Source organism: Poecilia mexicana, unplaced genomic scaffold (assembly GCF_051168715.1).
Source record: "Poecilia mexicana isolate PSO_F unplaced genomic scaffold, ASM5116871v1 scaffold_1, whole genome shotgun sequence".
Lineage (NCBI taxonomy): Eukaryota > Metazoa > Chordata > Actinopteri > Cyprinodontiformes > Poeciliidae > Poecilia > Poecilia mexicana.
In genome coordinates, this window is record NW_028263370.1 from 3581524 (window position 1) to 3606349 (window position 24826).

Sequence of the window (24826 nt, forward strand, 5' to 3'; positions counted from 1 at the left end):
GTGTGGAGTTGGAGGAATGCAGACACATTGCAGACCCTCTGCTGACCACATGAAGGGGAACATCGTCGCTTTAAAATACAACGATCAGGATGTGATGATTTACAACGGCTTAATGAGTCTGCAGATTGTTGTTGGGTTACAAATTTCAACACATTTTATTGAGATTCTCTGCCACGGACTAAAACTAAGAGCATAACTGTGACGTGACGGAGAATATTCACTGTTCAATCCATCATGTGAAAATGGAAAGAGTATGAAACATCTGCAAACCTACCATGACGTGAGGTCAAAGTGCTCATATCTGAACAGAAATTAAAGAAAACTGGTACGAGGCCCATGGTTACTCTGGAGGAGCTGCATAGATCCAAAGGCGGGAGAAGCCGTCCACAAGACAACATTGAGTCTTACAATCCAGAAATGTGTCTTAAATGGAGGAGTGGTAACAAGGAAGTTGTTGACAGCACAGTTGTTGCACATTAAAGCGTCTAGTCAAAGTCCAGACCTTAATCCAACTGACAATCGGTGAGAGGACTTTATGTGCACAGACTCAGGCTCATTTACTTTGGGGGATTTCTGCTTTTATGCAAAAACTTGTGAGCCTTTCATTTTCTGTTGGGTTTCAAAGTCTTTCCTCTGCAAACCAACCTGCAGTGCAGAACTCAAAGAAAACCAGGAACCGATGAGTTGAAGCCCGATCCGTTTGTTTTTATTTATAAGAGCTGAAAGGTTTTGGATAGATCTGTTTGTATTCATTTAACACACATACTACAGATTTACACAACTGTAAATATGTTTACAGTAAAAGAAAAAAGTTTGAGGAAAAAAAAAAATCTGAAATACTTCAGACTCTGAACAGTTTGTGAAACCGAGATAGAAACGTCAGTCTGAATGACTTGGATGGATGAAAACTTTCACACATGCGCAGAGTAGAGTTGTGCCGTTTGGTTCACACTGGACTCGACAGTGAAATCATCAACAGCTGTGTGAGGTTGGAGTTCTGCAACTTGAGACTGGGTCAGCGAACAGTATCTCAAGATATATTTAAAGTTTGACGCGCTTAAAAATTAAGATCCAAAAGGTAAATCGTCAGCAGCTGTTGTGAGTTAAAAAGCACAGCAAGCGGGACAGAGATCCGATTTTCTAATTTTACCTCAAGGTGGAGAAAACAGCAAATGTCACGTCAGCCTCACTTTAGGCAAACTCCCAACTCAAACTAAAATCAAGCCGTTTGGTTTGACGATGTAATTTGAATGAATTAAAAAACAGCTTTGTTTATATTTTTAGGTCTTTGTCTCCCCCTCCTGGTGTCGCACAGTCTGACAGCCTCAGTCTAATAATCCATCAGCTCAGTCAGACACGTAATGAACTCTTAGTGCTAAAATATAACACCAAATATTCATCCAAAATAAATTATTGAACTATTAAAAATGTCGTTATTTTGTGTTCAATCTGCTAAAAACACAGGAGTCACAGCTTTAAGAGTTACCAAAAACTAAGCAGAATGGTTTCTAACTTAGAACCTTCTAGGATCAAGAAGACAGAAATATTTCTAGAGCTGGAGAATAAGAGACAAACAAGAGCAAACCCTGTTAGTACAAGACTCTTTATTCAATCATCTTCCCCGTTCCCAGCACGTCGCTCTCGTTATCCCAGGAACAAACTGGAATGAAACACAGCAATCGCCTTCAAATTCATCAGTTCAGCTATTCATCTCCGTCTGTAAAGGCAGCAGGTTCTGGTTCTGGTGGATCAGGACCTCGGTGGAAGCATAGCAGAGGTCTGGATGAGGCTCCGACTCCTTCAACGCGCAGCACACGCTTCATTTCTTACCTGGGTAGCAAACAGGAAACGGTTAAATACGCCACAGGAAGCTTAGGAATAATAAGCGTTTAAACACTCTGGAGCTTTTTTCACATTGTTCAATGTACGCTCTGGTTCTGGGGGATTTCATGAGACGGCAACACAAAGAAGAAGTGTCTAATAGTTGGGAGGAAGGATATAAATGCTTTTTTAGTAATCTGGAAATTGTGGCATTTGTTTTTGTATTCAGATTGATTTTAAGGTCATGACTTCCTAATGTCTGATGGTGGATTGAACGCCATCAGACATGAATCCTTGGGATGTGGTTTTATAACCCGATCCACCTGGAAACGTCTCCATAACTTCACCCCCGACCTGTCTGGATGTTTGTACAAAATACTGACAGCTACGTGTCATTTTCTCCGTCTCTCACTTACAGGTGATTTTAACTGAGCCTCTTTTTTAATGGAAACACCACAATTGCAAAATTGTGTTGTTTTTTTACATTAGCGGAATATCAAAGTTTTGCACACATTTGTAATGGAAAAGCAGCTGGTTAGGAAGTAAATAAATTGGTAAGAAAAGCCAATGAACTGCTTCAGAAAATAGACTGACTTACAAAATGTTGTATAATCAGGGCTCCCATACAGTTCTACATCCAAACTCTGTAGACTATAAGATTGAAATTTAAAGTTTTCGGTCCCATTTAGTCCAATTTTACAAATGGATTTCAATGTATCTATAGAGTGGCCAGACGTTAAATGTGCAGCCTGCAAAAATGTCCAACTGTGAAGAAATGGGAGAAAGGAACCAAGAGAGAAAGAAAGAAAGGATGATGGCTAAACTGACAGAAGGATGGCTAGACAGATGGATACCCATCCAAAGCTGGAAAACTGTTCATTTCCAGACATTTGTGGGAAGTGCAGGAGCTCCGCACTGGAAAAACGCTCATCATGGAGATGAAGGACAAGAGCAAAGCCACGAATAAAACAGTGTGAACACAAAATGAGTTGAGGGTTCGTTCCTCCTGGATGCTCTCCTGACGCGTCACTGCTGATCCCCTCAGAAACGGACAAACGCGCGACACGCACACACACCGAGCAGAGTCTAGAGCGAGCGCGTTTCCGTGCACCGGTCCACACATGGAATCTATAATCCTCATTGAGCGCCCTCCCATCTGTCTTTTTCTTTTAACTTTCTTCATGAAAGAGAAAACAGCCACAGCTGGGTTCAGAGAGGACACACACAGAGATCAGCCAGAAATAAAACTCACAAAAACACAAACAACACGGGGGAGGGGCCGCAAACAGAGCGAGTACCCTGAAGGAAAACACCAGCATGGTGACCAGCAGAAACCCTACGACACGACATCAGAGGAGCGGCTGCACCAGAGGCTCTCTGCCTGGGCACTCCAAGCACGTGCGCGTGTGCGTGGTGGCATTCAGGACGGGATGCGGACGACCGCCCTGAACCAACTGCTTGATCCGAACATCCATCCCGATGATGTGAGTCACCAGCCGTTCTGTTCCTTAGAAGCAGCAATCTGGTGAATGCTGTTCTCAGTTTGTTAGGAGCTTAATGACGCAAAACTGCAGTGATAAAAACTTCTTTCACAGCAACAAGACAAAGGGACGTAATTGATCTCAGTGGGCTTTTATTTCCATGTTTAGTGTCTAATGGCGTTTTCGCTTCTTTTTAATGAAGCTTTGTACGCTCAATTCAGCAGCAATGGAACATTTTAAGCACTTAGAGCCTGATCTACAGAGATTTAAAATGAGAGGCAAATTGTACGAAGAATAAAACCGCGAGCGCGGTAAAGGGGGCGTGTTGAACACAACTCACTGCAGGAGTGACAGCGGTGCAGACGGCCCTGTTCAAACGAGGATTGTGTCATCATGAGCGTCGGCGAGCAGAGTGGGCATAAAAGAAAAATGAAGCAGAAAGTGATTATAATGATACGTTTCATTTAATGAGGTAAAACCCAACAGTAAAAACATTTAACGATCAAAGTAAAACTCAAAACCTCTGTGCTCTCCACGCTCACCTTCGTCTTACCGCCGATCCTTATGTGACGATTTGAAAATAATAATAAATATTGCTTATTTAGCCCGAACATTGCAAACCAAGGAAAGGCCATAATAATTTATCAGAACATGAACGAGCCGGTAAAGAAACTTTTCCTGGGCTTCAGAGACGCGCTCCTGCAGAGCATCAAAACGCAACGCCGTGCTGCAGAAAGCGACGGCGTGCTGGAATTATTTCCAACTCATCAGCATATAAACATGTTTTGTATATTCATGAAAGCAGACAAGCTGAATTTAGAGCGACTAAGATTCTCCTCACTTGGTGGCACAATTTTGTTTGCGTGTCGTCTGTGTGTGCACGTTATCAAGTTTGTACCAGATTTTACAAGTCATATGGTTCAACAAACTATTAGTTTTAAACAAATTACAGCTCTTTCTAATACACTTATGTTTTTTAAATTACAATCACCAGAGACTAAGTGGCTGTTCCTTCTCTTCTGCCTAACATCAGACCAACCTGTTGCCTTCCCCTGTCTGTGATTCTTTCTCTCTTCTTCTTCTCTTCTTTCTCTCCATCCTCTCAGCTGAATGACATGAACTTCATGTTAAGTAGGTTTAAAATACAGCAGTCAAACCACACAAGAAACACGATTTTAACTGATATCCGTTTGGATGAACAGCTGCTTCTGATCAGAAGTAGATGCATCAAAGCACGTGTCAGACTGAGTGACGGTATTTAAACTCAGGTTTATCACAGCCAAGTTCTGTAATTTATTGGTTTTATGACTCACCATTTCACTCAACAAATGATGAATGTCTGCACAACAAAATTTACATTTACAAGCGTCCTCTTGATGCACCAATATAATTTACCTGCCGTCTTTCGATCACTTTCAACTGTTTTTATGTTTTGTGCCCTGAGAGCTTTTGTTTCCGACTCTCCATCTTTAGCTCAGGTGACAACACGATTCAAATGGGGAAAAAAATAAAAATAAAAAAAATCGCACGCCGAAATCAGAAAAAAAAAAAAAAAAAAAATTGAAGTCCTGGAGCGCCATGTGTCAAGTATAAAAGCCGCAGCGCCTGATTGGCTTGCACGCTCAACGCAAACCTCGAGAATAACTCAGCGTGTGGGGAGGAAGGGGGCATGTCTAAAAATAATAACTGAAGCCCCTCTGATGTTGGTTACGTCATGCACAAAGTTGTTAAATACAGAAAACGCCAACAAGAAATAATTTTTGCGCCACCATTTTGGCGCCCCCTTGAGCACAGCACCCATGTGCGCTGCGTGTAGTGCATACCCACTGTTTGCTCCAGTGGCCGTACATCCTCTCCTCACCTGGCAGTTTGAACCACTTGGGCACCTTGCCCGGCTCAGCTCTGACCGGCTTAGCGCCATGTGCTTGTGTAGACGCTTCTGGCTCTTCCCGCGCAGACTTTGGGTCAGTGTCCATCGCTTCTGCGGGCGGCGGAGGCTCCTCGACGGGTTCTGAGCCGGGTGTGGTCTCTGGGGACTGGAGCAGGCAGCTGCAGTGAGGAAACAAGAGGCAGAAAACCTCAGAGGGGAAGTGTTGACTGAGGCATGTTTGTGTCTGATCAGAGCTGGATTGTTTTCCTTTAGAGTTTCTGCTTTTTAAGACCATTATGAATGAAATTTAAGACTTGTATCGCAATGGAAAATTTGATATTTTATATAGTAGTTGTACCGAGCTTTTTTGCACAGAATGTGCATAGCAGGTTAGCAACAGAGGTGAGCCAGTGGCAAAGATAAAGGCCATCCTTATCAATGAAAGATGCAAAACAAGCTAGCTAGCTAGCAAGGGATCATTAGCAGCTAGTTAGTGGTAGCTTCAAACGTATCAAGTCAAGGAACAGAATGAAGATGTCTGAGTGCAAAGTTTTTTTGCCTGACAGTAAAGTCAGACGAGAAAAATAACCTACATGGACTATACGTACTTAAACTCGACAAAATTTAAGACCAGCGATTAACTTAATTAAGACATATTTTCCAGTGAATCTAAGACATTTTAAGGTCTTAAAAGTCTTAAATTAATGTATCAAAAATTCAGACTTATTAAGGATGCACTCTGTCCAGGCTGGGCAGCTAAGACGAGGTTAAGTGCCAACATTGTTCCAGCAGCTGAGGGTCACTTTTAAGGCTCTATCTTTAAAAGTACTGGGGCATGGTGTGTGTGTTGTCTGTGTGTGTGTGGAGGAAATGAGGGCGAATAGGGGCACCTGTCATATAACCAAAACCTCAAAGAGATTCCACATACCTCGCAATGGACTCATTGGCTTGCAGGGCTGAAACGGACGTCTCAAGCAGATCTCTCTTTATGTAAAACTCTGTGGAGGAAAAACTGGGTTGTATTAAAGTCCCCTGCAAAAACACAAGTATTTATTTGAAGCTGGCATAAAATGTGAGTAAAAGCGGGAAAAAACAAAAAAAAGCAAAAACCTGCTTTGACGTCAGAGCCGAAGTACACCAAAGCACCAGGAAACAAGTCGGCCTGAAGACAGACGCAGAGAGCGGGCGAGTAAACAGAAGCTTTCAAAATGTTTGGCATTCTCGTCAATTTCTACAAACAGACAAAACGAACTGCTGCTGCCTCCCGCTACAAGCAAACCAAACGTTCCTGGCAAATCAGAGGCAGAAATTAAGCTCGTTTCCTGGGATGATTCATGGCTCGGGGGGGAGATGTGAACCAGCAACCACCGTTCTTTGAAGCGGACCACAAAATGAGCACCAATCAAATGGTTAGCGAAAACACTTTCACCCCTGAAGCTCCACATTCCTCCACCGTAGATGGTCCTAATGGTTATAATGGACCAGTGGCAGGAAGATATATCATCAACCGTGTAATTTTGAGGTGAAAAACACAGACGGATGGGCAGGCGGGGAGCACGTCTGTCACTCTAATAGGACAGAAGCGAAAAACAGCTAAAGAAAATGTCTCCTTCACACGAGAAACACACAAAATGGTTGTTGTGGAGGAGAGAACGGCCGTTTTTGTAAACGGAAAACAACTGGATAAAATTGGGACGGGAAGGTTATCTTTCATCTTAATTAGAGATCGCAGTTAAGCAGAAACATCGAAACCACAGAACTGGCTGAAACATTTCAATAATCCTGATGTAAAAACAAGAAAACTGAAACAAAGTCGGTCATAATTCACTCCTCCAGAACATCAAGAACTACAAAATGAGTGATTTATTTAGTCTCCTTCTTGGCTCTAAACACTTGAAAACACAAGAAAGCAAACAAAAATGGCCATTTCAAACAATATTTAGCTAATTTGCTTCATAACCACGGCATCTCTGACTGGCTGACCAGGAAACAGGCCTGAACCAATAAAGAATATGTGGAGAGGAAGAGACGGCAGACCTCAGGTTTCCATGATTAATATGCCTCAATGTACATTTTCCGTTTTAATTAATCTCATTATTTAGTGAATTCTAGTGCGGCTCAAATGCATACATGGATGCAAGTGGACCGGAGACCGCTCCAAAAGCAGGAAGTGGACCTTGTAGTACAGGGCATTCTGGGTAAATACAACCAAAACAGACACGACAGTCTATTGGTGTCTGCTTTGATGCAACCCACCCATTGAGGACCAAGGCCTCAATGGGTGGGTTGTGCTTTTCCCCTGCGCCACCACAACACCCCAAAACATATATACTTTTTGTACAGTTTTGGATTAGTTACTGCTCTGAGTTTGTCTTTCAGAAGCAGCATTTTTTTGAGTACGCGCTCTCCACGTAACGATTAGTCGATTACAGAAGCAGTTGGCGATTATTTCAATCACCAGCTCATCACAATTAATCGTTTCAGCTCCGTCACGGAGCTACTCTCCAGCGACATGGGGCAGGTGGCTGCCGGGGTCACGTGGGTTCACACGTGCACCGTCCTCTCTCCGTCTTTTGTGCAACTGGTTGCTAAAATGGGACACGCTGGCCTAATTGCTGTCACCAGAGCCCTGTGAGCAGGAAGCAATGCGTTACAGCAGAACAACGAGCATTCCTGCAATCCCGTCCCCTACAAAGCCGCGCTCCGGAAGACACGGGCCGACAAGAGGAGACCTGTGGGTGTGTGAGAGGAACGGACAGGGGGGATTGAGTAAAAAACACAGGGCGACAGAGGAGGAGGCGGAACGGGTCCTGACGGAAGAGCGAGAGGCAGACGGGTGAGGGAGGGGACGCCTGCTATCAAAGGGCCTCTGGGTTGTGGAAACATTCCTTTCCTGACATGACACAAAGTGATTAAAGTGCACGTTAGTGTGTGTGTATGTGAGGCACATGTGCACGGATGTCTGTGTGGCATGACAGAGAAAGATTAAAGATTCCTTCTGCGAGTCAAAGATTGATGTATAGACTCAGAAACGGAGACAGACGGTACGTGCCTGAGTATGCGCGGAGATTAAAGATTTTGTTTTTGCGCACTTTAATGCTTTTAAGTCCCTAATGGATAGAGACATGTGGGTGAAGGCCAGAGAGAGAGAGGAAGAGCGAGAGAGGGACCGTCTGGGTGCTGGAGGCTAAACGGAAAGAAACCGTTGAAGTTGGGGTGCAGGAAGGCGGGGAGGTCGGGGGGAGACGAGTTGTGGGTAACGACTCGGGAGACGGAGAACAAAGACAGTTACCGAACATCGCAGCGTCTGATTTGACCGAGACAGATCCCGACACGGGAGGGCCTCAACAAAGACATTTCAAAGTGGGCTTTTAAGGGGTTTTTTTTCTCCTGAAGGATTGTTATCGTTCGTAACCAGCCCCACTGAGGGCTGAATCTTCATCATCATCATCACAACAAGATAAACTTCAAACGACCACCCCTCCCCCAGTCCCCCTTTGATTTGCAGCTTTTTCAGGTGTCGAATACGTACGAAACTCCAACTAATATATTTAAAATCAAGAGGAGGAACTGAAGTAACTACTTTATAACTCTGACACCTTTTCCCTCTAAACTCAAAGGCAACAAAGCATCCTGGCTGCCTACTGCTCCGTGTATATGTGTGTGTGTGTGTGTGTGTGTGTGTGTGTGTGAGAGAGATCAAAGCGAGGCCTGTATTAACCCCATGTGCCAGTCTGGGAAAAATCAAGCCCAGCTGGGGTCAAGGACAGTGGAGAGAAGGGGGTTGGGGGGTTGGTAGTGGTGGGGGGGCAAGTATGAGTTGAAGTGAACAAAAAGGGATGGAGGGGCCAAGAATGCAGAGGAGCTTTGAAGAGCCAGCCGAAACATTTTATAGTGTGTGCTGAGAGAGAGGCGGGAGAAAAAAAAGTTTTATTTGTTGTTTTGTTGGATTTTAACTTTGAGGCAAATCAGTCGTTTTACCGGCGCCAGAGTGAAGGTGAATGACCTTACCTCCACCAGAGTAGCTGAAGGGTCTTTCAGAATCGTTTTTGGAGGGGTGATGACTGGAAAAGGAGAGAGGAGGAAATCACAAACTGATAACTGAACTCGTGATCAAATCAGCAGTTATTTAAACCTAACTTTAAATATAAAGCACGAATCACTGGTGGATTTGTTCTGTCTATGGCACGAGTTCTCACTCCTTAAACTTATTCACACTTTGTCACATTTCAATGCATGTTTATGCAACCGACACAAAGTGGTGTGTCATTGTGAAGAGGAAGAACAATGATAAATGGTTTTAAATTGTTTCACAACATAAAACTGAAGAAAGGTGACATTTGTTCATTATTCAGAAATCACCTACTTAGTAAACAGAAAACATCTTTGTGGTTTTGCAAATTTGACTTGGAAACAGTGTTTAAATGTGCAACCATACCCCAAAATATTTGAAGTTGTAGTGAAAGTTTTATTATTTTTATTTAAACAAAGTTTTGACTCTGTGGGGCTGTAAACACAAAATACCAAGGCTGCCAGATTCTTACTAAAAATAAAAACCTGAAAAGTAAAGATTATTTTTCTTCTTCTGCGTCACATGCGATCTGAATAACGAACACTGAAGTATGAGGTCGTAATGTGTCAAAATGTGGAAAACCTAAAGGAGTATAAATACTTTTGGAAGGCGCTGTACCCCAAACGAACGTAGCTGTTGATACTCTGAACTTTTGTGACCACTCGCAAGAAAGACAAATAACTGCTTTCAACAAAATAGCAAGTACATCAAAAGATTTAAAGCATTAAGTATAATCCATCAACACTCAGATTTAATCAAAATGTCCCATCCACAAAGACTTAATTCGGAGACGGACGACTTTTGTTGTGAATGGCGTTTTTTTAATTTCCTCTCCCTTGCTCCAACACCCTCAGAGGAGGCCATGCAGACACACACACACACACACACACTGGGTGCACAGCTTCTGAATGCAGCCGAGACTGAACGTACTAAAAAGTGTTGCAGACGAGTCGTCGATAAGATTAGACTGCGGTGGAAATTATGGGTTGAAAACTGAAACAATGAATTTTGCATATTTGCTCAGATTCCTTGTGGTTTTAAGCAGCATCAGAATCCTGGAATCACCGCTGTTGGCCTGAGAGACACGTCGTTACCACGAGCTGCACTGCTCTGCTTCAACACAAACCTTAGAATGTGAAACTTTAATCACCGAACTGCTTTAAGTACAAGACAATAGAAAAAAAAAAAACAATTTAAAACAAACAATAAGCATAAGAAGTTAAGATGAAGCAACTTAACACATTTAAACCGTGAAAGCGTCACATTTTATTATAAGCAATTCTGCTGAATGTGAGTAATAGTGGAGGATAAAAAAAAACAGATCTTGTTTGTGCTCAAGCTAAGCATTATAGCACAGCTGACTGTTGCAGGAATTTAGAAAAGCAGCAGTTAAAAGAAAAGCTATTGCTTAAAAAGTCAGAAGATATTTCATCTGTTAGTTTTTTTTGTGTTCAGCTGCTTTCAATGTGTGTGTAGCTGTGGATGTCACGCTAATTTTGGCAAATAATAATTATAAAATCATCATGTCCTGAATTAAGACATGCAACCTGGAGAGAAACTTCATTTTTGACAAAACCTCTTTGGAGATGGATAAAAAAAAACATTTTTTTAGCTGCACTGTATTATAACTATGTATTATTTGCAATGTATGCCTGCTGCCAACTAGAGTCTAGATAAGGCTTAAAAGAAAATGTAACCCTAGTTGACTAATTAATTACCATTATAGGCCACAGCCCGAAGTAAACCCTACATATTGTTTTAATTAAGATTTTACCGCTTTAGTTTTTTTAACCGGAATCTGAGTAAGCAGTGTAACGTCTCGTGTCTTTAGCTCGTGTTTAACATCTTCCAGATCCGTTTTGTCATTTGCTGTAACCGCAGGGTGAGTCAGGTGCAAATATTTGGGGACGTGTGACTGATAGAAGTAGAGCAGAGCAGAGCTAATCTACTTATGAAGGCTACCATAAGTACATTAAGAAAACTTTATGTTGGCCCAACCCGACCATCAAGCAAATCATTTTGGCTGATATTTGTTGTTCATTTTTACGTAAATAAACTGACTTGAATAGAAACAGGGTGTCGTCTGTTAGTACTCAAAGGTGATTTTAAAGGTTTACACAACAGCAGAAAGGTGGATCGACGTCTTAAAGGGCGAGTTTGGATACATGGAATAACTAAAAGGAGATTAAATGCCACTTACATAAGTAGAAACTGATCTCAGGATCCTCCAAGTGACTTCTCAGGAAGTGTCTCACTGCACCGACTGGACAAAAACAAACAAAAAAAAAAACAAGCTCTACCTCCATCACTCAGTTTGTGGACTGTAATTGATGTTTCAGAAGGAATTTTCCTTCGACTTGTTTTTTTCCCCTGTGCTGGCTGTCAGATGGCTGTTGCTCACAATCCCTGGAATTACAGACCCGTCTCATTCTTTCCGTCTATATCGCTCTGCTGCGGCTGCAGTCGTGAATGTGTTTACAGAGCCACGAGTAAACGTCGCATTGCAGCCATACCTGTGGCTAGTCAGGTGAAATGAGCACTAACACAACACGCACCTGTCTCAAGGGGCCTGAAGAAGCCCTGGAGAACATGTCTGTCTGGAAACTGGATCCTCAGGACCACCTGGAGACGCACAGGATGTACACACTGAATTTTAAAAAACACGTGATTGACTCATTGTGGAAGTATTGATGCCACTTGAAACTTGGATATTTTGCCAGGTTGCAATCTAAATTTAGTGTGTTTTGAGGAGATTTTATGGCAACACAGGACAGTGCGTAATGAAACGGTCTGTACAAGTAAAAGTGTGGCTCACGTCGGTATTCAGAATCCATGAGCCAAAACTTAGTGGAGTCTTTTGCTGCAATTACAGGAGCAAATGTTTTGAGGGCGCGTCTCTAGAGAATTAATTGTTTCCCCTTTCTTTAAAAAGATGGGGTAGTGTCTGATCGTACAGAGGCATCTGGGTCGGAGAATATTTCTAAGAGGAGGTCTTGCACTGGGACTGATCATGTAAGGAAATGGTACGGATTCCAGCACGATGTGGAAGCGGTCAAACAATATGGAAGAAACTGATGAAAGGAAGACGAATATGTTGGGGAAAGAGACTGTTTCTAAAGATTTTTTCACGATTCGGTTGTTAGAAATGAAATCCTTAAGTTGCACCCGCAGAGCCTCTTTACAACAGGAGTGTTAGTTTTACTCCAGGTAATGTTTTATAGTTTCGGTTTCGATCTTCCTTCTTCAACATGTTTGCTGCGCTCCCTGCAAACTTTCAAAGGACTCAACTTTTTTCTGCAACGGCTTTTTCACTCTTCTATAAAGGCCAGGTTTATTCATCTCTGCAGTCCCTCCAGCGTTACCATCGTCCTCTTGGCTGATCAGCTGATCAATGCTCTCCTCAACCAGCCTGTCATATCTTGGTAGGGTTGTGGTGAGATGTGCACAGCTTCAAATATTATTTTATCATTTAAATCCTGCTTTAAACTTATCCACAACTTTCTCCCTGATCTGTTGGTTGTCATCTTGGTCTTCGAGGTGCTGTGTCCTGTCTGAGGCCTTCACAGAGCAGCTGGATTTATACTGCCCACCAGCCGTTTTTAGTCCGCTTTAATCAAACTCTAACCCGTTTGTCTAGAAAGGTGTTGATACGCAATCAAACTCTGATGCAGACCAAAAAAGCGAACTCTGGTCCACCTTAAAACGCAGGTGTTGATTCAGTTTTGAATGCCAAACAGACCGAGACCACTCCAAAAGAAGAAAGAGGACTATAGCGCAGGGCATTCTGGGTAAATACAAATTAAAACAACGCTAGAGTCTAGTGTTAGCAGGAGAAATGGCTTAGAAACACAGAAGAGAAATCCCACAACCGCTAAAATCTGACCCTATTTTGTGAAGAAGGAGGTTCATGTCTTCTTCAGAGGTTTTTGTATTGTTTTACTTCAGTAGATCTTGCTGCAGCACCGCTGCAGCTTGCTCAAGGGGTTTGAATTGTTTGACACAGTGTGAAAGCAAACCCCATCAGCTGAAAATGTAACAAATGTTGCAATTTTGGTCCCCAATCGAACCGAGTCCACTGGACTATCAGGTGTGAAAACGCCCAGCATAAAGGAGAATAAACAAATTTGTCAGTCTATTAGATTTGTAGTGGTAAGAAAACCTAAAAATCCTGTGATTTTCCTGTCGCCTCACACTTACGCACTACTCCATGCTGGTACGTTAACAAAACATCCAAATAAAACAGATGTCAGTTTGTTGTTGTAAGGAGTTCAAGGGTACAAATACTTTTGCAAAGCCATGCAGACCAGAGGAACGTTTGGACGTCGCTCACTTTGGGATAGCGCTCCATCTTCTCCTTCATCTGAGCTTCTCTCAAAGCCTTAGTGAGGAGCGGAGCCTCCTCTAATAACTTCCTGGAGAAAACAGGAAACAGAGACAAACACACGGGTTCAGATACGAAGCACGCTGCGGAGAAACAGACGAGCGCGTGTGTGGCCGTGCATGCGTGTTGTGCGTGTCGGAGGCAGAGACAAATTGCCGTGGTCGGCTTAACTCCGGCTTCGGTAATTGCAGTCAACGACATGGTAGCGGCGTCGCAACGAGGCAGCACGTCGGTGCCGATTAAAGGTCTGCGCTCGGCGAGGCCTCAACCTGATCGCGTTTGGTCCGCTGACTGGCCGGGCTACACAGAACAGAGTTTACTAATTGCTGCCAGTACACTGCGTTCGTGGGGCCTTTGTAGTGTGTGTGGGGCGTGTTATAAAAGGAACCATGTTTGCAAACACACACAACGTCTCCGCAGCTGCGGTCCGCCGCGGCCGCATCCAGAGACGGCAGAGTAAACTCGGCCCCATCTGTTTTGAGGAAGTGCTCATAAATAAATAAGAACTTCAAACTCATATTAGGCGGGATGGAAAAAAAAATAAAACTAAAAAACCTTCTAAACACACGCAGAGATGCCCGGCATTCTTCCTGCCTGTGGCCTCGCATCACTGCTGTGGTATTCGACAATTAATAGTTACATATTGGCAAAACACCACAGGACCACATGCAAAACCGACTTAATTATCTGCTTCAAAGAGTGCAGGACCAGAAGTCGGATTCAGATGGGTTTCTGTGGCAACGCGGTTTTTTTTTAAATTAAACTGGCAAACAAACAATCGGCCGGTTTTGTCGTTTCCTTCCACTCACCTCTCGCTCTTCAGCTGGGCGAAGCGCTTACGCACGTCGTCCACGGTCACCTCGAAGAACTCGTCGGGCAGATCGGCGTGGGCCTCGCTCCGGCGGGACACAGAGTCCATGTGGTAGATGAGAGGCTCCCTGTCGACCGGCTGGTCAAAGAGAGAAGCGACAACGTGTGACGACGCCGTAACGCCGGCGACCCTGACGGAGCGTCCACGCCCACTGAACGTTCCCCACATTTTGCTACAAACAGCCACAAACTTCAACCAACACAAAGAGGCGCAAAACTGCACAGTGGAGAAGATTTTCAGATTTTCCTTTAGCAAGTAAAAATTAGAGCAGTATGGCAGGCATTTGAGTTGATCCCACTTTACTCCGACACCCTTAAATATAACTTTGTGTATTGTTAAATCTTAGTCTAAGTTCACACAGCAGGTCTTAATGCTTTTTTTTCTTCTTCTGTCGTTGTTCTTATAACATATTAAAGACAACTGCAACGAGACTTGTGTGTGAACAATTTACATCCCATCATCAGTGACTTAAAAGCCGGATGAAATGATGAGAACCGTTTCCACAACGAAACGATGGTAACATCATGCAGTGGCTACACTTTGTCTCTGCCCTCTGTTTCAGTCAAAATTCAGACATTTGAATGAATTTGGGAATTTGTCACAAGAAATAAAATTCACAGATGTTATCCATTCAATCTGACTGAGCCTGAGCTATTCAGCAGAAAAACCTGGGCAAAGTAGAGAGAAAACTGAGGAGTTGATGCTGTAACTGCAGGAAAAAGTTGCTCTTTGAAGGCATTAACTACAAATGCATTACACACCCTGTATGTACTCATTTGTAAAATAAAAAAAGAGAGACACCCTATTTTTTTTTTTATTATTTCACATTTATGTGCTACTTTGTGATCATCTACCTCCAAAAGATGCTTTAATGTTTGTGAGTGTAACATTACAGAATGGGAAAAGGATGAACACTGTTGAAAATGTAATGAATCAGAAGATGCAGGAGAAGAATCTTTATGTAAATAAAGAGAATATAACTCAAAAAGAGAAATTAAATGTTTACCTCCAGAAACTCCTCTGTGTTATCCAGATCCCGGTCTGCCGATTTGACAGTCGCTTTGCACTGACGAGACAAAAGTTACGCTCGTCAGTAAAGCCAAGAAGTCTCGTGAAAATCATTTCAAGGTGATTTAAAACATCCTGACATCAAATTTGTTATGGTCTCATCAGTGACGTTTCCTCATTCTACCTCAGAAACAAAATGTTGATCAGGGCGGAGGTGAAACTCGCTCTAAAGCGTTTGTGTTTTCAACATCTTCTGATGCTCCATGACAGCTAGCTTTTAAAGCTGTTCCCCTCTACTTTGATGTGTATTAATTAAAAATGTAACGCATGTGGCGTGCTGCTGGGGCTCACTTTAGTGCTGTGGTTTGATTTGGCCTTCTTGGCTTTGGGCGACTGCACGGTCGGGGTTAGAGCCGCCAGAGACGAGGACGAGGACGAAGACAGCGAGTGGCCGATCTCTCCGGCCAGACCCCCGAGTCGCTGACCGCCGCCAGAGAAAGGAATGAAAGCAGCTGCTGGAGCAGAGGCGGCCGGGAGAGAGTTCAACCCTGACGGTCCGGCTTCCTGTCCGTCTTCCACTGCTCTCTGGACTTTGGGTCGAACCACATCCTGAGGCTTAGGAACGTCTTCGGCAACGGAGCTTGGAGCTGGCGCAGCTGGCGCAGCTGGGGTTTGCGATGGCTCGTGTGGATCCGACTCACTGGTTGGCACAACTTCAGCTGACGCCTCTGGAATCGACGGCGTGGGGTCAGGCTGAGGCGATTCGCTGGGAGCGGCTTCCATTGCAACAGGTGTGCTTGGCGGTCCATCTTCCTCTGCTGCTGCTTGATTCTTTTTGTGTAGAAACCTGGAACAGGAAGTGTTATAGTCAACAACACCAAATGTAAACAAGCCACAAACGTCTAACGATCACTAGACGGGCACCAGAAAAATTCACCAGTGACCAAATCCGGACACTTTCCACTGACCTTTTACAGCTTTTGTTTTTAGACGATAATTTGAGGAAGAAGTTCAACTTCTTCAACTGTTAGCTTTTGTTTAACATATTTCAGCTCCATTTGGTCACTTGTATTGTTGACGCTATGTTGAGACAACCTGGAGATTTATTCATTTTGCAAAAAAGTGAGAGAGAACAGGACTTTGGCAGGTAATAGGAAGGTTAGCTGTAAAGCAGCAATGCTGTGCTTACCATATTTTATTAGTTTTTACTTTTCTGTTATACTAAATGTTTAATAAAAAAAAAAGCTGACAATCTTCAGGTAAAGTTTAGTCAAGGCTCTACTGTAGATACTCTAGAATAGAGGAAGCTGTTGTTTTTGTCGTGCTAAACGCGCTAATCGCTAAAAATGGAGCTTCATTAATGATTTTGTTTTTATTTCAAAATAGTAAAACGTTGTTTTAAAGTGGAAAACGCTGGCTCTTCTAATAAAAATAACTGATCACACAGCAGAAAGGCTAGAAAAAAATATACTCAGTGCTCATCTACTTGGATTGTAAAATTTAAGGTCAAAGCGTTTATCAAAGACAAAAATGAACCACTAAGTCCTGATTGGTGAGTCATTATTTTTATGTCTGATACAGAAATGTTCTTTGGTGTTTAAATGGGATGAATTTCAACAACGTGTGTCTAGGAGTTAGTTGTTTTTTTTAAACATTAAACCTTAACAATACTCCAACAGAAAATAAAGTGCAGTTAAAGGCCAAAAAATATATTTTTTTGCAAACACCAGAGGCTGGAACAGCAATCCCAATCTGTGGTTTGTTGTTTAAACTTAAGAGAAATTCAGACATTACTTCAGATTCAGGCTAGAGGTCAGCTAGTTGTTTTTTTGCTCAAAGAAAGAGTGGAAATAAATAAAAAGAAATTGAACAAAAATATGTTTCGATATTCCAGCGTGATAAGAGTTGATGTTTGCGGCCTACCTGACAATGGCGCTTCCGCCTGTAAGACCCAGAGACTTTAGAGTGGTTTTCTTTAACGCTTCCTCCCCACTCACCTGCGCACACACACACGGACAAGCAGCTGTGTTTCCATAGAGCTCACTTTCATCTCTTGAGAAAGGGAGAGTTAAAGGAAGGCTTCATACCTCGTCCCTCATGTAAACACATGCAGGAGTGGCTCCAGACTCGGTCAGCTCCGACACTCTGTCAGGATCCAGGGAAGTGACAGTGAAACCGAGATTAAAACCAAAGGTAAATGGTAATAGCTTACTTTCACTGTGACAACAAAAAATAAGACGCATTTCTTTTTATTGCTATCCCCCTGTTTAAGAGGGGTGCACCAATAAAACCACATGGTATGCAGTGGCACGCTGCATGTGTAAGCCATGTGCTTACAATGTCGTGCAGAAACCAACTAAACATTTTACTATTGTTCCCCTAAATTCCTGAAAATCAAAGCCGACCTACATTCCCTACATTTTTGTCCCCCCCCCCCCCCCCCCCCGTCGATGTGGAACCAATACACATTTCTCAGAAGCGTAACTCTGCTGGCAGAGAATCAGGATATGCAGTGACGTAATTCAATAGAGCCGTGATGAAGGCCGGTGGACTGCAGGAGCACCTGGCACCGCACAGCTGGAACTACTGGGTAACAGCTGCATGAGTATGAGAGGTGGGAGAGGATGTGTGGGAAAAAAAAGGCTTTGACGGAGGATGTCGGTTTGGCCCGTGTTCATCTTTCATGCAACGGCGAGCCGAAATCTGCAGAACCCATAAGGGGTATGTTCATTTTGTGCAGCAGCATCGCCTTTAACCTCTTCTTTGTCATTTATTTATTCAAAAATTGTTTGATTTTTTTATTTTACCGTCTATATTTTGTTATAGATAATGTTACTGTAATTTCATCTGTTGCTCTAGTGTTTTTCTATCATGTGTTTTAGTTTTTTGTTTATGGTAATGTCAGTGAACGACGTTTTTGCACATGTGGGACAAACTGTCTACTTCCTATAATTCATTCATATTATGCTGTAATGCTCCACTAGTGAAAGTAAATCTACCGGGCTTCTCCTCAGCACTGATACAATAACTTAGGACATGTTAAAAAAAAAAAAAGTAAATAAATGTAATTAATTTTAGCTCATCAACTTTTACAATGTAACATTTAATACTCCTTTCAAATAGTTATTTCTGATCTAATTACTAAAATATGTTCAAATTTGAAATAAGCTCCCTTTGATTCATGCATAACTGCTGTAGTTTTAACAGTTCATCATCGTCTGAGTTTATAACGCTAAATCTGTCAACAACTTGCTACTGAAGAAGGGAATCTGTTCGGTCCCGTCCCGATCTTCTTGCACGTTCGACACGCACCTGATCACAGGGAAATGCGCGATCACTTCCCACAGGCTCTGTCCGGAGGAGAAGGAACCCTGGAGCCGAGAGCCGTCCTCCATCTGGAGCGCGATCCGCACCTGATGCGCAGCGAGCCACAAGAACACACAAGCTGCGTCAGAGAGCACACGCGTTCCAACTAAAACAAACATGATGCAGAAGTAACTAGCGCCCGTAAATGTTCAGCATCAGTTCATCCACAATAAACTTCAAAATGAAAAAAACAAATAAAATACCAGAACACTACTTTCAGGGTAAAACGGGCAATATAAAGCACTTTGAAGTTTGTTCCTTTGTCTTTCTTCACATTAGAGAAGCTAAAAATAATGTTCTACATTACTGAGCCTCAAGGATCTCACATTGATGAAATCTAAGGAAAAGTTATTGGCTCTTTGATCTGGAGCCATTTTCTCAGAGGAATAAACTCTTTGATAACCCGACTTGTTTTGGTCGCACATGTGGGCCTACATCAGCGCGAAAATGAGTAACACACCCGGAAACAGAGCAAGGCTGATGTTCTCAGCCTCTGAGTCACACTACGGGTTGTTTATGTTTACTCAACGGTGCCGTTGTCCAGAAGAGGGAGAGCGCTAAACGGCGGCTCACCGGGAGAGATGAAAAGAGAGACTTTGCTGTCAACACCAAACACACACACGCCTGCCTGTCTGAGGCGAGTGGTCATGTGAACATATATAAAAATCTGTGAGGGATCAACAAATCAACCATCCGCCAGACGAACAGAGCAGCAGATCAAACGCAGCATTGAGTTTACGGATCCGATCATCAAGCTGTGATGTCAGAGGAAAGGAAAGCTCAGCTGCAACAAAGTGTGTTTTTTGTTTGTTTGTTTTTGCTATAGAGACAAGTGAGAGCGAACAGAGAAATTTACGATGAAACTCACACACCAAAGTGAGCCACTAATATAGGAGATAAAGTACAAATGTTTTTATCAGCAAGTAATACAGGGTTGCCAGCCACATGCTCATAATCAAACTTTTAACTTTCCAGACTCAGATTTCCAGGGTTTTCTGTATATTTTGGAAGAATAAACACAGAATTTCACAATTATTTTATAAATAATTTAAACGAGCGGACACACAGATGACGGATGTTCTAGATTGTGAAACGGATGGATGGTTGGATGGATGGTGAGACAAAGAGATCAACACATGATGGACAACAATGATGCCATTTGACAAAATGCAATGTTTGTCGCTTGTTTCACGGTTGGTTACTGTATTAGATTTTTTATCATGTAAAAGCCCTTTGATCTGCTTCGTTGCTGAAATGTCCCATACAAATAAACTTGACTTCTTTAGTTGGACGAACATCGGACTGGACGAACAGATAGATCGATTCTCCCACTCTTTCAAATCCAAGCGAAGGTTCATTAAACAACAGGAAGCCAGTGACTACATCAGTTAGTTAATTAACTGGTTAACAGCTGCAACAATTTTAAATGCAGCATCATTTTCCAGTTCAGGCCGTTTGCTTAGTTAAATCCAGGTGGACCCTTACTTCATCAGGCAGCTTACAAACAACTGCATGCAAAACTATTTACCTAATACGCTCTTTCATTGCGTACACCAGAGACCACAAACACCAATATTACTAAAACTAAATGTTCTTCATCCAACAGACTTTTTACAGCTACAAATTTTGAAACATGTGGAAGAGCATTGATAAAAAAAAAAAAATGCCAGCCATTTGATTAGTATTTGAGGTTTGGAAAAAAAAGCTGTTAACAACTCTGAATGCAATGAAGCCACTATTATTGAAGAAAAAGGTCATAATCTAGTAGTTGCTATTATTATTAATAGTAACAGGTAATGTTGTAATACTTCAAATTTATTAAAGGATCTAATTACGCTTAAAAAAACATTTCCGCCCGTTTGCCTTGATGTAATCCTTTCTGGACGACAAACTGCTTTTGAACCAACTTTGACGACATCGTAATTGTGACGAGTTGCTGATTTCTTCAAAAGAAATTATCTAGACCCACCCAATAAATGAGCTTTCACACACATGGATTTAGAACAACGTAAAAAATATTCATGGATTAGAGATTTAAAATTACCTATGGTATATTAATTTAAGTGAATTTCTCAATTAATTTCTGAGGCTTCTTCAGATTCAGTGTAGTACAGACCGTTGCAGGAGATCTTTCCTGCCAACAGCCATCTTCAGTAACTCTTTAAAGAATCTAAATTAATAAATTACAACAACATTCCCGAAGGGATTATAGAGTATTTCTGAATTTGAATTGAATTGTTTTAGAGTACAGAAAATTGTCTAAAAAAAAAAAAAAAAAAAAAAAAAAAAAAAACTCACCTGTGGAGCTAAAATCTCACAGGTAAATGCAGACATGAAGATTTACCATTAAATGACACGTTCAATGTTGCCACTGGCGATGTCTTAATGGTTCTGGTGATGACCAGATTTTAACACTATTCTCCTATTCTTTCACACACATTTTTTTAATAGTTAAGTGAACTAACCTGGCTGTCAGCTCCACTTTGTTTCCTTGTACTCGTCACCATTTCCAGTTTGGCATTGTTGGGAAGGTTGGCAAATCTCCACGGCAGCGTCAGGTCAAGAACGGTCCTCTGAAACCTGTCAGCAAGTTCACAACAGAAATAAGACAGCAGGCACCTGTAAAAATGACTTACACACTAATTACAAAAAGGTTCAGAGGATCAGAAAGCTTACTTTTATGCACAAAGAAGAACATCCAAGCCTGGCAACATTTTGCAAACAAAGACATCAGAAGTCTCCCAAAAGCATCAAATGAAATCAAATTTCATTTGTATTGCACCTTTCAGCAACAAGGCATTTTAAACTGGTTTACATCATAAACACACAAAAAGACAAAGTCACAGAAAACAAGGTTCATTTTTTGGATACAGTTTCACTAGGCATGTGTATATTGGAAATATTTACTCAAACCTTTAGAGCGCTTACAGAGAGAAAGATTGCTTATTTTCTAGAGGTGTGCCGATCGATCGGTCACCGATCATGGGCCGATTTTCGTGAAAAAGTGCATGATCGGTGATCGGCGATCATTGGCTCTTGTTGCCGATACCGATCATCTCATTTCGCAGCCTGCCTGTGCAGCTGGTCTCCTCTTTCCTTCCCTCTGCGCAAACGCGCAGCAACAAATCCTAAGCGATGTGTAACTATAACGCACTGAGTGAATGGGGAAGTTTGCGTGTTGCGGCGGAAAATTGAAGCAGTCAAAATGCATCAACACAACGAAGCTAATACGACATAAAAACAATGCCATACTTGACGGAGTTTGGCTACATCGAGGCTCACTGCAGTAAAAAAGACATACGGAGGATCAGATAGCAGCTAAAGCAGCGCACAGCTACAAACACTCACCCGGATTAGCATGACGGTCAGAAAGCTAAACAAATAACCCGCAAAATTATTTAAGTCTTCGAGCTGCGATGTAAGACGCTGGTTCTGATCTCGCTGTTGAACCGCTGCTACGCTACAGGTAGTAATATTTCACAGACGGAGCTTCGCTTCTGCTCCACCTGGTAGTGACTCTCACACCAAACCTCTGATTAAAGCTGCAGCATCTAACCTAAAAAAATAAATTTTACATACGTATTAAAACTTTCACTGTCCTAACATGAGACAGATAATCTCTAAAAAAAATAATCGATCTCCTCCCTGTTCTGCATAATTACTCCGCTCAGTCAGAAACAGCCAATCAGAACTAGCAGTAATCAGCTAGCCGCCATGCTATCAGGAAGTTTTCATTCAGTAACGCTGGATTGTTTATTGTAATGGAACCTGTTTTTGCCTTTGAATGTTAAGTTTTATACTTGAATTTTTTGGCAATGTTGAGAGGTTTTATTTTGGCTCTTTGCATTATTTAGCATCTTCAGAGCCCTCATACGTTTTCAGTCTGTTAAAGATAGTATATCAATAGCAGTACAATTTGCACAACGCCTGTTTTGTTTAGTTTTCTTCTTGAAAAAAGTTATTAAAAACAAGTTTTTGTCTAAACTAAGGTGAATTCATGGTTCCTTTTTCCACATAATGTAACCGGTAGTGTTTATGATAAAAAAAAAAATATCGGTATCGGTGATCGGCCCTCATGGGTGATCGGTATTGGGAGGAAAAAACCTGATCGGCACATCTCTATTATTTTCAGTACTTTGTACCGCTTTCCCTCAAAACTCTGTTATCGCATTCAAATACTTCAATGCTTTCTAACCTATAAGCTCTGCTCTTCCTAACAACTGTTTCTGTCCTAGATGGCTCTCCCACAAATCTTTCTTCCATCTGTTTGCATCCTTTTTCTCATGCTCAATCTTCTACTCTGCAGATTAAACCTACTCCCTCAGGTCTGTCCTTTTGCTTCGTAGCAGGTCCAAACTTTAAGACAACATGGTGTGACTGTGACGTCACTGCCTTTTTGGAGCAAATGACTAACTAATAAATGGAGTGGATATTTGTGAGCAAGTTAGACGTTTTTTTTTTGGTTTTTTTTTTTGGTTTTTTGAGAATGCGACAAGAGTTTAGATGATAACAGCTTCAACACTTGATGTAAATAAGGAATCCCGCTTTAAACTGGAAAAAAAATCCTTACTCTAAAAGCAATTTATTTGCAAGGCAGATATTGCTTAGACTCCTGCTACCTAAAACATTTGCACAGGCTATAAATGATTCATCACGATTTGTTTTTAGACGAAGAAAGTCTGGCTTTATTTTTTATTATTATTTTTAGAAATTACTTTATCTCATCAGATTTTATAATGCTCCTACCTTCATAGCTTTCAATTCAGATAGACAATCAGAAAGGAAGAGATATATTGTCACACTCACTTTAAACCGTGATCATTGGGGTTAAATCCATGTTTTTTGCAAACATCTTCCAATACCTGCGAAAGGGAAACATAGCAGGATTGCAACAGATCAAAATAAGTCAGATATGAACAGAGTTACGCTGAATTAATTCGCCCGAAGGCTAAAAACTGATCTGTCACTGGCTAACAGGTGTTAGCCTAGCATGCTAGCTGGAGAACTGTTCGCTCTGGTGTTTTCAGGCATGAATAGAAATAAAAAGCTCCGCGTGCCTGAGAGCACCGCTTGCTCCTTGTACACGGGTTTACCTGTAACAAAGGTGTGTTTGGAGCCACTTTAATTGTTTGTCTTCTCCCGTTTGGAGTCAGAACCGTTACAGCTGAACCGCTGGCTGCCATTGTTTGCAGTGACGTCACGGTGTTTGTTTGAATCAACTTTATTGTCCTCGTTACAGACAGCACAAAAAAATTCAATTAAAGGACCAAATCACATTTCAAGCCGGGAAAAACTTGCTTCACAGTAAACATTGTATTCTCAAAACATTTGTTTTTCTTTCTCTTTTTTGTTTCGCTTCCGATAGCGCAAATAAATATGGAAAGATATTAACCTGAGTGATTCATGACAGGAAGACAACAAGAACGTGCTAACAGTTTATTCTGAAGGCAAATAAATTTACAAATGTTGAAATACTGCAAATCGTTAAATTTATAGAGGCAGCAGAAGAGCACTTTGGGAGCATAGACAGAATAAAAAGTTTCAACAGTTCCATTGTTGTGGAAAATAGCAGAAATTGAGATTGCTTATTAGTATGCTAATTTGATGATGAAGACAGGCGGTAATAGAGGACTACAGCTTACAGTGCTATGGCTGAAGTACGTATATAAGTACCCTGTCACATTTTGTTGCACTACATCCTCAAACTTCAACTAATTTGTTAATTTTTAGGTGATAGTTGGGCAAGAAAGTGGTAGGAAAAGAACACATGGTTTTCAATTTTGTTTTACAAAAACCTGAACATTTTTATATGCATTTGAATTCAGCACCCTTTACTCTGAAACGGTAAATAAAGTCCAAGGCAATAAATTTGTTTTATAAGTCACCAATTGAGATGTGCATGAATAAAATTCTGCCTACCGATCTCTGAATACAATTTGCATGCCTGTATTATCTC

The 24826-nt window shown here is 41.8% G+C and overlaps 1 protein-coding gene across 3 annotated transcripts; it reads right to left on the reverse strand.

Annotated features, from left to right (window-relative positions):
- Positions 1-1584: 1584 nt before the first annotated feature.
- On the reverse strand, positions 1585-24095 carry aspscr1 (ASPSCR1 tether for SLC2A4, UBX domain containing). Of its 3 annotated transcripts, XM_088008484.1 has the most exons (18): positions 23964-24095; positions 23677-23732; positions 21336-21450; positions 18817-18917; positions 17592-17649; positions 17428-17501; positions 15856-16351; positions 15503-15562; positions 14435-14574; positions 13575-13656; positions 11800-11866; positions 11445-11507; positions 9184-9236; positions 6283-6334; positions 6101-6170; positions 5164-5351; positions 3643-3670; positions 1585-1830 (listed from the first exon to the last, which is right to left on the reverse strand). In XM_088008484.1, exons 1-18 carry the CDS (start codon positions 24051-24053, stop codon positions 1827-1829), a joined length of 1797 nt encoding a protein of 598 aa, XP_087864610.1. In that variant the 5' UTR covers positions 24054-24095; the 3' UTR covers positions 1585-1826. The 3 variants fall into 3 exon arrangements, with proteins under 3 accessions (XP_087864610.1, XP_087864579.1, XP_014842077.2); XM_088008453.1 differs by lacking the exon at positions 3643-3670 and having other exon boundaries at positions 1585-1756; XM_014986591.2 differs by lacking the exon at positions 3643-3670.
- Between the last annotated feature and the right edge of the window lie 731 nt (positions 24096-24826).

Bases quoted from the DNA above. Each gene is read 5' to 3' on its own strand.
- aspscr1 (XM_088008453.1), bottom strand. From the start codon at position 24,053: ATGGCAGCCAGCGGTTCAGCTGTAACGGTTCTGACTCCAAACGGGAGA. The intron at 13,657-14,434 runs GTGAGTGGAAGG...TGTTTTCTCCAG, and splicing joins GCCCAGCTGAAGAGCGAGAG to GAAGTTATTAGAGGAGGCTC. The intron at 11,508-11,799 runs GTGCGTGTTGTG...GTTTTTGTCCAG, and splicing joins CTTCAGGCCCCTTGAGACAG to TCGGTGCAGTGAGACACTTC.